This window comes from Lutjanus erythropterus, chromosome 2 (assembly GCF_056507025.1).
Source record: "Lutjanus erythropterus isolate fLutEry1 chromosome 2, fLutEry1.hap2, whole genome shotgun sequence".
Taxonomy (NCBI): domain Eukaryota; kingdom Metazoa; phylum Chordata; class Actinopteri; order Lutjaniformes; family Lutjanidae; genus Lutjanus; species Lutjanus erythropterus.
Genome location: NC_139318.1, coordinates 30735398 through 30749147, shown reverse-complemented (window position 1 = coordinate 30749147; position 13750 = coordinate 30735398). Strand labels below are relative to the sequence as shown.

General features: G+C 39.9%; 1 protein-coding gene across 1 annotated transcript; it reads left to right on the top strand.

Moving 5' to 3' along the window:
* The first annotated feature begins 842 nt into the window (after positions 1-842).
* dusp7 (dual specificity phosphatase 7) lies at positions 843-10961 on the top strand. Its single transcript, XM_084736935.1, has 3 exons — positions 843-1328; positions 3885-4313; positions 9049-10961. The coding sequence occupies exons 1-3, from the start codon at positions 917-919 to the stop codon at positions 9366-9368; spliced, it is 1161 nt and encodes a 386-aa protein (XP_084593061.1). The 5' UTR covers positions 843-916; the 3' UTR covers positions 9369-10961.
* The last annotated feature ends 2789 nt before the right edge of the window (positions 10962-13750 follow it).

Below are 13750 nucleotides of genomic sequence, written 5' to 3'. Positions count from 1 at the left end.
TATAACAATACTGTAAAATGAAAAAAATTACAATTTCGTCAACTCGTTTAATAAAAAAATAATCACCAGCAGGTTGGTCGGATGTTTAATAACCAAGAATTTGAACTTTTAAAATATATTTCCCTGCATAATCAAAACCTCAAAACATCAAAATCCTTTGTGCCACTTATCAGGAATGAGTGAGCTACATGAATGTCAAGTTCCATAAAGATTTACTATTTGTCGAGCAGGCTATGTCATTCAGAGTTATTCTATAGTGTGCAGAGCATCAATGAATGGTTATGAATGTCATGAAAAACAGTGCTGTGAATACTGAGCAGCTCTGCGCCTTTAAATCTGTGCGCTCCTCCTCCCTGCTCTCAGTGACCAGCCCGCAGAGCCTCTTTAACGCGTCCAGTGGAAATGACAAACCAGAGGCGCTCCGTGCACGGGCCAGCATGTCAAACACTAATAATCATGGGCTTTAACTACCGCAACTCATCCCACTCGGCTCACACATCCTGAGACACTAAACGAGCTGCCCTCTGGGACGTTTTGGCGGCGCGCGGACGCGTCAAAGTTGGAGCTGCTCATCGCCAAATGGACGTCGATGGACTGGACTGAAAGCTCCACTCGTGTCGGACTGAAAGAAACCTCTGCATGTTCAAGTTCCCTGCTCCTCCAACCACGACAGGGGCATCGAGGCGTGCGTGTTGGATGTGGAGGGTGCGTGTGTGGAAGTGTGTTGGGTGCGTGTGTGTGCGCGCCCGCAGGAGCAGCAGGAGCAGCGGCGGCGGTGGAGGAGGAGGAGGAGGTGGTGGCGGTGGCCGCGGGAAGACGGGAAGTTTAGCGCCGTGATTTTTCCTCCTCTTTGCCTTTATTTTCAGTTGTTTTTCATGTCGCAGCAGGGGACAGGCGGATTAACAAGGTTTCCCTGATGAAAATTACTCATCTGTGGAGAGGCTCCGTGATCGTGACAATGATGATGCTGTCGAGTAAGAGCGTGGAGTGGCTGCAGGAGGAGCTGGAGTCCGGGGCCGGCTCTCTGCTGCTGCTGGACTGCAGACCCCATGAGCTGTACGAGTCCTCGCACATCGAGTCGGCCATCAACCTGGCCATCCCGGGCCTCATGCTCCGCAGGCTCAAGAAGGGCAACCTCCCCATCCGCTCCATCATCCCCAACAACGAGGACAAGGAGAAATTCGTCAAGAGGTGCAAGACGGACGTGGTGGTGCTGTACGACGAGGCGACCCCGGAGAGGCAGCAGGAGTCCGGGCTGGGGAGCTCCGTGCTGGGGCTGCTGCTGCAGAAACTGCGGGACGACGGCTGCAAGGCTTTCTATCTGGAGGGTAAGGACTGAAATCTTTGAATCTGAAGGTCTGAATGTGTTTTTTAATCTCTTTAATTCATAAAAAAAAAAAAAAAACTCTGTCCCTTTATCCAGCAGGAAGACACAATCTTTATTTTCACTCTGATTTAATTATATGACAGGATATGTGACTGTTTTGAAGGTGTCATTCTCACCAGACAGTAAAAAAAATAATGCTAAAACAGCAAAAGACTCTAAATCTTATGGTTGATCTGGTTTATGATAATTTAATTTATTGGATTTTGCCTGCTGGTGTCTGTTTTTTGGGGTTATGTGGAACAAAACGCGTGAGCTTTGGGCGCCTTTACTAGATATCGTTTTGGGAACAACGCATTTTCACATTTAATATTAGTATAAAACATTATAACAGGTTATTCAACATTTTTTAGGGGTATATAAGTGTCACATAAATCCAGCTGTTATCGTCCGTCTTCACACTAAAGTTTGGCTGTAATTTATTATTTATGTCTCATAACGAGGCAGTCAGTTTAGTCTGTTTTAATGTCATTTACAATAAAGCTATTGTTATTATCACACTTATTATAATAGATGCAATGTGAGGCTACACTCAGTGTGAAGTCATAATGAACTTTGACAGAACACTTCCTTCACGTACCGCCGACATAAATTACGTTAATTTGAATTATAATTAAGACAGAATCGCTTAAATCATAAACCAACTAAAATACATGTCGAATATTATCCTTTGTCTCGAGATAAAGAGCTGTGTTAAATATGTTTTCAATTAAATGCTGCAGAAATGGCCCCGCCATGTTGTGCTCCTTCAGGAAAAGACTGTCGTTTTTTTTTTTTTTTTTTTTTTTTTTTCATGAATGAACAGCGAAACGAGGAGACGACGACGCGCTCCGCCTAATCCTCCAGCATCAAAATCAAAAAAATTATCTTTATTTTGAGGACAATCTGACGGATGCGCGGACAAAATGCGGCAGCGTTAAGAGATATGGATGCGTTTGGTTTATAGGTAATGATAGGAATGTTTGACTGGAGTCACAAGCCGAGCTGCCATTCACAAAAAGTCCACTGAGCTGAGTAGTGAGTGGAGCAGCAGCAGCAGCAGCAGAGCTGACTGTCCTGCTGCTGCTGCTGCTGCTGCTGCTGATTCTCCCCAGGGCTCAGCTTTTCTCAATGGAGGAGCACATCTGTCCGGCATGTTGGCTTATTCACAATGACGCAAATAACACACGTTATTCCGCTGTTAGCTGTAGTGGCGCACAGGGAGATGTACAATAACTGCAATTTCACAAAAAAAAAAAAAAAAATCTGTTTATTTGTTTTTATTCAATCATAAACCCACCCGTCATGATTGTGATGACACGTTTCATTTCTGATTTTATGATGCATTCATTTTTTTTTGTGAGTTTACTCCAGTGGAAGCCTTTTAACTCTCAGTTATTTTACAAATATGAAAACCTAATTCTTCATAATGTGGAATTTGCCTTTGGTTTCAACATTATACGTGTCATAAAAATACACAAGTATGAGTTCAAGCAAGTGATGTAGGAGAATACGTTGTGTCAGCATACGCAATCATAAAAAATAGCCCGCAACTCACAAAATTACAATGCACACATCATCTCAGCATATACGTTCATTAAAAAAAAAAATCGCAATACATACGTTTTCATTGTCAGTTAATTAATTTGTTATTGTCTTAACTTATTGATTAGTTGTTTGGTCCATAAAATGTCAGAATATGTTGATCGCTTTTTTTCCTAAGCTCAAGATGACGTCCTCAAATGTCTTGTTTTGTCTGCAGCCCAAATGGATTCAGTTTAATGTCACAGAGGATTTAAGAAACCAGAAAATATTCTTATATATAAGAAGCTGGAATGAGAGAATTATTACCTTTTTTTCCTTAAAAACAACTCAAACTGATTAATCGATTATCACAATTGTTGTCAATAGTTGACAACTAATGGATCAATCGTTGCACCTCTACTATAGTGTGAATGGAAAAGGTATGTAAAGTGATTTAATTTGGATAACATCCACTACACCCTTACTAGCCACTGTACAGCACATAATGTAATTAGAAAATGAATGTTCTGTGTTGTAATGTGTGTTTAATAGGATATTTTTTATCATCTGTCAAATTCTCATCAGAATTTCAAAGCCCAAAGTTATGTCTTCAAATCGCTTCTTTTGTCCAACCAACAGTCCAAAACACAAAGACTCTTCATTTTCTGTCATAAATGACAAAGAAACGCAGAAAATCCTCACATTTAAGAGGCAGGAACCAGTAAATGTTTGACATGTTTGCTAAGGAAATGAATGAGATGAACTACCACACAACTACAACTAATTTTCTTTCAATTGATGAGTCTTTTTATCCACTAATTGTTGCAGCTATATTTCAAAAAGCTTAATTTTTTGTCATTCATGTTTATAATCCACATCTGTATTCAGCTGCCATTTTGTAGATGCTGAGTTATGCATTTTGAACCCTGCTTGTGAAATTATTTTCTTGACTTTATTCTAGTCTTGACCCTTTTCTGGTCTTGTCCTCGTCCTCCAGGGGGCTTCAACAAGTTCCAGTCGGAGTACCCCGAGCATTGCGAGACCAATCTGGACTGCTCCTGTCCCAGCAGCTCCCCTCCAGCCTCCGTCCTCGGCCTCGGAGGACTCCGCATCAGCTCCGACTGCTCGGACGGGGAATCTGACCGCGAGCCGGGCAGCGCCACCGAGTCAGAGGGCAGCCCGCTCCCCAACAACCAGCCAGCGTTTCCCGTCCAGATCCTGCCGTACCTTTACCTGGGCTGTGCCAAAGACTCCACCAACCTGGATGTGCTCAGCAAGTACAATATCAAGTACATCCTGAACGTGACGCCCAACCTGCCCAACATGTTCGAACACGAAGGGGACTTCAAGTACAAACAGATCCCCATCTCTGATCACTGGAGCCAGAACCTCTCGCAGTTTTTTCCCGAGGCCATTTCATTTATCGGTAAGTAAACGAGGGCGAGAGATCACTTTACTGTATGTATCTCTGTGTGTGTTATGCTACATCACATTCTTTTTATTAGTATTTAATCTTCTGATAATTTTCTTGGTTATTCATTTAGGCTGTAAAACGCCAGAAAATAGTGAAAAATACAACAAGTTAGTATCTTCAAGCTGCTTCTTTTCTCCAACCAACAGTCCAGAGCCCAAAGATATCCAGATTACTATCATATATGACAAAGAAAAGCAGCAAATCTCCACATTGTGAGAAGCTAGAACCAACAAATATTTAGTATTTCTATTTGAAAATTGATTGATCAGGAGAGCTGATGATTTCGTGTCTGTCTAGCAACCAATCGATTTATCATTTCTGTTCCAGATATGGAGCTGCATGTAAATAATCGCTTTCATTAGATTAATCATGACTAATTTTTCAATTAATTGATGAATGGTTTGTTGCAGTCATTCAGAAGAAAAAAGCAAAAATTCAAGTGTAATCCAGAAAAAGAAAAAGAAAAAGAAAAGCATAACTTTGTTGTGCATAAATGTTTTCTTTTGTTAATAATCTCAATGTGAAATTTATCTTGCAACCCCCTAAGAGGATCTAGACCTCAGACTTAGACAGACAGACAGTTAGTTGATGTTGCAGCTGCAACTTATTTTTTATCATCAGCTAATCTGCATGTCATTTTCTTGATTACTCAATCATCATTTTGTCTTTAAAAGTGAAAAAAAAAGAAAAATGCTCATCACAAAGGCCAAGTCTTTAAAATAACTAACCAACAGTCCAAAACCCCAAATATTTTAGCTTTGCTATGTTCACATGTGAGAAGTTGAAATCAGTGAAATCTTTGCTAAAAGATGATCAACCGATCAATGAATCGACCAACTGCCTCTGCACTGATGTTATTATGTTGTATGTTTGTCCTCCGTCCTCCATAACTGCTCACATCAACCTACACTTTAAAATCATAAATCATGTAAAAATATAAATATAAAACATGTAATTAGTTTTAAACAAAATTAGTCTGACATTCTTAAACATTGCTTCAATGAGCTGGATTTAGACAGTCTGTGCTTTACAGTCCACGATTAAATATAAATTCACAAAATATGAAGCAAAGTTTTGAATAAAACATGGACATACTGTAGATTCTTTGAGAATGAGGTCACACTGAAGCCACAAGAATTTTATCCCCCATGTTGTCCCGTTGTTAGTATTTCCCATCATTCCCTCTGAGTCGGAATTCCCAGAGAATGAGTAAAGTCCCTCTCCGATGAGTCAAAGAGAACTCCACAGTCTTTGTGTTGGTCTGAGATGGTCCAGACCCCCTGACATTTGTCCTTTTTTTCTGGACGAATGTCTCTGCTTAGGTGGGAGGAAGTGTGACATATGCCAGAGCGCAGAGGTCGTGGCAGATTTGGGTCACGCTGATGTTAAATGGTGCGGTCTGACGGGCTGTAATGTGCAGGGATTATATCAGGTCTTTTTGCTGGCAGCAGGCTAATTATGGGTAAAGAAGGCTGAAAAGGAGACCCAGATGTGACCTTGTTCTGTTCTTTTGTAAACTGCGGATTCCTTAAATATTTGAAATTATTGAATGAGCATGCTTTTTGATGTAGAGAGAGAGGACTTAGATTTTTTCTGGTGTTTTTAACAGCCTGAGAAGTGGCCGATTCTTGTGTTATTATGTATTTAAAGTACAACCGAAGTGATGTAATGCTGCACACAGCTGCACAATCTGAACATCAGTTCAGAGCAGATTAACTCCCGCTTGCTTATTTGACTTCTGAGTCTCGTATCGTTGGGTTTGGGTCTCCCGATGAGGATTTTTCTGGCCCCTTTTTTATTGTGGAAAGTGAGCACACATCACATATAAATTTAATTTGGCATCCGCTTGGCAGCCTGAGCTCGTGAGCCAACTGACCCCAATCCTACAACAAGAGATGCAAGCGGAGAGCGCGAGGAGAGGCAGGGAGAGATAAAGGAGAGGATGAGAGAGAAGAAAGAAAGGAAAGAAGCACTTAACTCTCGCTCTAATGGCCTGTAGTGATGCAAGTGCAAGAGCTCGAAAACTGATAGAAGAAGGTGGATGGATGTAGGCTGTTAATAATGTAAGATGTTTTTTTTTATTCAGGATTTTCTACAAACTTGAGAGCTAGAAAGCAGAATGAAACATGACTTTCTGCTGTCATTGAGAGAAAGGTGCTTCTGGATTAAAGATATGATATAAAATCTTGTATCGTAACGTGTTCTTACTGTAAAATCACTTTGAAGTAGGTTAGGGTGACTTTCATTGGGATTTTAATTCTGAAAATGCAATATGATGTGATGTTAACATTTTATAAATGTCTAAATGAATGTCTGATTGAACTGCAGTTAAACACTAACAAATTATTGATTTTTGTCAATGGAGTCTGGTTGGTTTGGAGTGAGCAATATTTATAACTTAGTTTCCGTGCTGGTCGTTGTCTCTGCTTCTCTAGACTTTGGGATTGTCGCCCACTATCTACTGTAGGTAACACACTGACTATTAATAAGCACCCCATACAACCCCACTTCAAATAATCCAAGCTATCCCATTAAACAGTCACGACTAAATAAGCAGCAATCAAATTTAACATGAGAAGCATTTTTAGGTGTTGTTTCACACTCAAAACCCCCCGCAAGTCTGATCAGAGAGTGATCTGGCATCATGTTTTTCCTATGCGGTTCCTGCCAACTTCAAACCACTGAGAAAAGAAGAAATGCAAAAATATGTCGTGTGAAACCAAAACTGTCCCGACTTTGGCAGAAGATTGTTTGTTCATGCAGGACATGTCGCTCATAGTAACAAGCTTATTGAGAGAAGAGGATTTCAGACCCTTTAAACATAATATGATTTAGCATATTCGCCATATTGTGATTAATAATGATAGTCTCTAAATATTTATTGTTTATTAGCATCCCTGTTAGTTGTTACCTGAGCAATAGCTGCAGTATCAACCCAGCAAAATCACAATAATACAAATATATGACATATAAACAATTAAAAGAATTGAAAGAGAAACATTATGAAGGATGTTTTCACACCTGCCTCAGCTGATTTAGACTTTTGGACTTTCCAGTTTGATCCAAACCAAAATTACAGGTGCGAAACCTCCACAGACCACGGTCTGGACCAAACAGCCAAACCTTGATCCAATCACAAGAGGTCGTGTCATTCTGAAACAAAGTGAACCATTGTTTGTTTGTTTACTGGTGTGAAACTTTTTTTTTTTTTTTGATGGTTCAGGCATTCTGACTAATTACAGGAAGTTCTGCCAGGCTATCTTCAGAACCAGAAAAAGGAAAAACAATGCAACAAAGTCAAGTCATATTTTATTTATATAGCCCAATATTGCAAATCTCAATTTGCTTAAGGGGGCTTTGCAACCTGTACCACACCCTCTGTTCTGAGACTCTTGAGTCTGGTAAGGAAAAACACCCCCAGAAACCTTTTAATTGGGAAAAAAAATGGCTATGGTAACACGCGGGTAGAGGAATGTTTAAATGTTTAATTGACATTTGGTCCAACAACCTTTAAAAGGGGTCAACAACTCACAAAATTGCTTCCATTATTTTCCAAGAGGATGAAAGAAAGAGGAACTAAATTGACAACATGCCACTGTCAGTCACACTCCTGTCTCCAAGCCAATTATTTCCAAATATAGGGAGACACAATACAGTTCTTAAGTGCACTTGCATGATTGCAATATGAAAGCAAAACTAATCAGATCAAATGTACACAATGTAATAAAAACAGTTCAGATCTCAGTTCATTTGCACGTCCACACAGCAGCGAAACAAGCATGACAAATCATATTTATTTTGCTTGTAAGCCTGTCTTCAAAACCAACCACTTTGTTTCTTCAAACCTTTCTTTAGATTCTTGAAATGTTAGGTATGGTAGAGATGGTCGATGCATTCTGTAACTATTATATTGTGATGTTGGTTTCCACCATTTTGTACATGTTCTTACCTGAAGTGATCGGATTTAGGTTCACTCACATGTGTGTATCGTTGAAAATGTTGATTAAAACAAAATCTAAATAGTTTTTACTTCAAGTTCATTGATAATTTGAAGGTGTATGACTGAAACAGAGGTTATAACAGTCAGTGTTGTTCACTGAAAGACCTCATTCATGTTTTTGGTGAACATTTCCATTTTCAACTAATTCATCTGAACGTGAGCATTATTAACTCCTGTGAGAGAATGGCACCCAGTATTGTGTCCCAACTGGTTTTGAAACTGGTGCAGAACCACTGAATATCTAAGCTATTCAACGGTGCTGTATAAGGCTGAACAATTAATCAAAATTTTATCAAAATCGCCATATGGTCTACTGCAATTTTCAAATTTCAGGATGTGCAAGGCGAAATGCGGGTCAAAATACTATTTTAAATTAAATATTGTGATGTTTTAGACGTGTCCTGGCCAATGCATCATTCTCTAGACTTCAGGAAACATCTTTGTTTAGTACAGGAAAAAAAAAAAAAACTTAATCATTTTAATGTGCTTTGAATAACGATGTAAAAATGATCCTTTCCTCTTATATCGCAATATATCGCGAGCTCTTGTGAAGTCTGAACTCACACAACACTGGTAACAGTAATCTAATGCTCATCTTTTCCCTTCTTCTCCTCTGTCCCCTCACTCACCTTCTCTCGACTCTTGTCCTCCTCCTCCTCCGTCCCTCCCTCTGCTCCTCCTCCTCAGACGAGGCGCGCTCCAAAAAGTGCGGCATCCTGGTGCACTGTCTGGCTGGGATCAGCCGCTCGGTGACCGTCACGGTCGCCTACCTGATGCAGAAGCTCAACCTGTCGCTCAACGACGCGTATGACTTCGTCAAGCGGAAAAAGTCCAACATTTCCCCGAACTTCAACTTCATGGGCCAGCTGCTGGACTTTGAGCGGACGCTGGGCCTCAACAGCCCCTGCGACAACCGCTCGACCTCCCCGACGCAACACGACCAGCTCTTCTTCACCACCCCGACCAATCACAATGTGTTTCAACTGGACACGCTGGAGTCCACATGAAAGTTAGACGGGGGACTGTCCCTTTTCTGAAGGGGTCACGGTGGTGTCGTTACCATGGTAACAGGCGGCTGCACTGGAGGGAAGCAGCCAAGTTTTAATGAATGTTTTAGCCTCCCGGTGGCTCGTCGTCGTCTGAGAGCCTGGCCGTGGAGGGAGCAGCATCGGAGGGACAGCAGAGCTCACAGATGCCACGTTAAAAAGGGGAAAAGTTTATTTTTAACCCAGAGGGGGAACTGACAGACAGACGGGTTTTCTCGATGGCGTACTCCTCGGGAGTTGATTGAAATCGAGGAGAAAAAGAAAAGCCCCGATCAACTTGTCTCGTAATGAAGAAGCGAGGAGATTTAACTGACTGAAAAACTGAGCGAAGGCGGCGGTGGCGGCAGCAGGACAGACAGCTTCATACAAAGATGGAAAAACCTACAGCGCTCGATTTTATGAGACAACAACATCCTCTCTGTCTTTCTGTCTCGGCTCTCGAGCTGAGCTGACTGGTGCCAAGTGGAGAATCTGGGATTTACTTGTAGGAAATCTCGCTCTACTGAATGTAGAGTTTTATAAACCAAGGAATTAACACACACACACACACAAACACACACACACACACACGTGCGCGCACACACACGTAAACAAAGTATGTATGTTTGTACTGTATGTACTGTATGTATGTTAACGTACATAGCAGAAAATGTATGGGCAGTCCTTAACAAATTCAGTATGTCTATATGCATTTTTGTATATTTTTGTGTACATTTACGCACAAATCTATACCTTCTATAAATATATACGCATAGAAATCTTATCTATCCAATCCAATAATGGCTTAAGAGAATGTAAAACTAAAGAAGGCGGATGGGTGCGGCGACGCCAACAAAGAGGAACGTTGTTGTGATATTCCTAGTTGTCTTTTTTTTTGTTTCAGTTTCGTTTTTCTTTTAGGTTTGTAATGACCTAATGCAGTTTGCACAGTGGTGTAGCCATTGACTTGTTGGCACTTGGAGCCAGTGCTTGGAAGCAGGCGGATAAAGAGACATTCAGAGGAGAGGAGCGGAGAGGAGAGGCCAGTCCCAGGCCGCGACGAGTCCCGACAGCTGCACGGCAGAGTGGGGAGGGAGCAAAGGATGAGGTTCAGGGGTTAAGGGCCGTCCACACCAAGAACGATAACTATGACTCTAAATATATATTGTTTTAAAAATCATTCTAGTTCAAAAGTCCACACCACGACTGTAACGACAATGGTAAACAATATGGTGAGGATCACTTTCAGAAGACTGACAGCCAATCAAAATCCATCTGAATTTACAGGATATGTCCAACAACTTATTAAATGCTTGTGTAAAGTAAAATTAGGCTGCAAGTTACACATAAAAAGAAAAATTAGAAACAATTCCAAAATTATGATTTCAAAGGAGTGATTAAGAAATTTTAATTTATTGATTCTGCTTACCAATTCTTACGCAGATTTCACTTGCACTTATTTTAAATTAAACCGTGTACTGCAAGTTGAGACAATTAGAAATTTCAAGGCAACTTATTGCTGCCGATTTTTGAGCCCAACTTAAAGTTTTGAAGTTTTGAAATAAACCTTTTGCCAACCTATAATCTTTAGTTGAGACAGTTTACTTTTCTTTATGTAAAAAATGGTCACAGTGAGCTGTGAAAGTTATTTGTCATTATTTTGAATTAAATGGTGTTATGAGTTTACTAAAGTTTTGAAATACTGTTTTGGGGTGGTTCTAAAACTCAAAGACTCAGCTTTATCTAAAGAAAAGACATATATTATCCCAGCAAAAGATTAGTAGTTTGTAAAACCTTTGAGTTGGGCTCAGAACTCAAAAATCTACTGCAGGAAGTTTCCTTGAAATTGTGAGTTTTCGCAACTGTTTTTTTTTTTTTTGTTTGTTTTTACATGGAACTGTAGATGATCTTGACTACCTGTCTGCACCTATAGACATGCTTGAATGTCCCCATCATGTCTCCTAATGGGTAGCATGTGACCAGTTTTGACCCGGCCCCTCAGTGAATCCGAATCAAAATCGATGAGCAGAATCTGAATCAAAATTGTTAAAATAAAAACGATACCCAACCCTATCAGTCTTTGGCACTGTTGGGTTCTCTGAGGTTAGTTTGGTCCTTACTGACGTCCTGTTTGATGTCTGCCAGGATGCCAACAGAGTGATGTTGACTCATATGAAAGCATGAATAAATTTTAGCTTCAAGACACCACAGCTCTTGTAACAGAGTTTTGGAGTAACTCCTCTAAGTGTTTGAAGAATTTCAGAAACTCATATCCTTCTGGTTTCATTTTTGTTTCTCTGTGCAACATACAGCAGTGACAACAGGTCATCAGTATCCATATTCCTTAAGCCAGAGGTTTTGGACCAGTACCAAAAGACAAAATCCAAACTGGGTCTGTGGTCTAATGTGTTTCTATTTTGGGCCACCTAGACATGAAAAAGTTTGGGAAACCCTGTCACTGTTTACAGAACGTTATTGTTCACCAATGTAGATGTTCACATTATTATAGTCATTGTTATGATTATCGTTCTTGGTGTGGACAGTCCTCTACAGGGTTAAGGACTTGGACATGGGGTTACTAATCATTCGTTGAAGTGTGATTGAGTAGATTTGACTTTTGGCCAACTTCAAGTGTAACTTCCCAGTTCCTGCTTCCTTCCCCATATGACTGTTCATCCAGTTGCCTAACAAGGAGAACTGGTTGTCTCCACCAGCTGTTTTGATTATTTTAGTCGTTTGTTTCATTTGAGTCAGAAACTAAACTCTGAACTTCCTCGGTTTTTTCATCACAGCATCTAACGGCTCTGACTTTTGTACTCTGAGGCAGAGATGTGGGTGAGAGGTCAGGATTGGTGTCAGGGGGTGCTAAGGCAGTGTTAACATTTCAGAGCAACTTTTTAGGCAGCTTATCTTAACAACCTTGGGCAAAGAAGTGCCTCAACACTCTTGTATTACTTTGCTTCTTTTTGCCTAACAGGAAGTTCTTCATTTGTCGTCCTGTCTTTGGTCTCTTTTAGGAGCCAGGTACAAATTTGCCAAAAAAAAAAAAAAAAGGGGGGGATAAGAGACTGGTCCTGAAGTTGTGAACTGGGACTGGCCTCAGCGACAGACTGCACTTAGCTACTTAAATAGCTTCACGTCCCTTAACTGCATTGGAGTGAACAGAAGGGAGCTCTTTCTGTAAAGGGATCATCCATTTCGTCAAAGAGAGGTTTGTCTGAGTTGATTCACCCTTAAGCCTTGGGTATATTATTATGAAAGATATATTAAACACAAATTGATCTAAATATATATATACATATATATATATATATTATAGAGCCAATAGTAAACAGATTATTTTGTATACCTGAGCATGCTGTGGTACTGTATGCTCTCTAACAGTAGACATAACCACGGGTTAGATGTTGCTTTACCAGGAGGGAAGACGAACGATGGGGACCGTTTTTTTAACTGCTGTTGCTGCTGAACACAGCGGCACACAGCGTGTGGTTAGGGAGTTTCTGAGACCCTGTTCACATCTGAAGCACCTTAACTAGAAAAACCTATGCCGCACTTTTAATGTAGGTTTCCTCTGTAACACTTCTATGAATGTCCTGTCTATAATGCATTATGAGCACAATCATAAGACATTATAAGGCTTTATTAATGTTTATAAACCTTGTCTTAAGTTGCCATGCATGATTAGAAACATTTAGAAAGAAAGTCTTATAAATGCATTACAAAGTCTTATGAATGTGCTTATAATACATTACAGAGATGGCCTTTATATAAATCCTTGATATCCACCACCTATAATACATTATCAACCTTGTTTTAAGTCGTCATGTATGATTATAAAGTATTATAAATGGTGGACACAATGGATTTATATAAAGGTCATCTCTACAATACATTATAAGCACATTCATAAGACTTTGTAATGAATTTACAAGGCCCTCTGTAAATGTTTCTAATCATACATGACAACATATAATAAGATTTGTAAAGTGTTATAAGTGGTGGGCATCGTGGATTATATGTTCAGCATTCATAATGCTTCATAACTCCATGCCAAAGTGGCAACAGTGTTTGAAAGAAGAATCTGAGTCCTGGGCTACACAGCATATTATAGCTACCAAAACTTTAACCGATTATAAAGACACGTGGAGAAGTGTTCTAACATATCATAACAGATTATACATTCTACGTTTCTGAAATGGAATAATGTCTTATAAACATCATACAATTTCATGCTGTAGCGTATAATTGATGTTTATAAGACACTATTCCATTTCAGAATCTTAGAGAATTGTTCTAATTGTCTCATAATACATTATGAACACATTATAAACTCATGTGTCTTTATAACTGGCTAAAGTTAT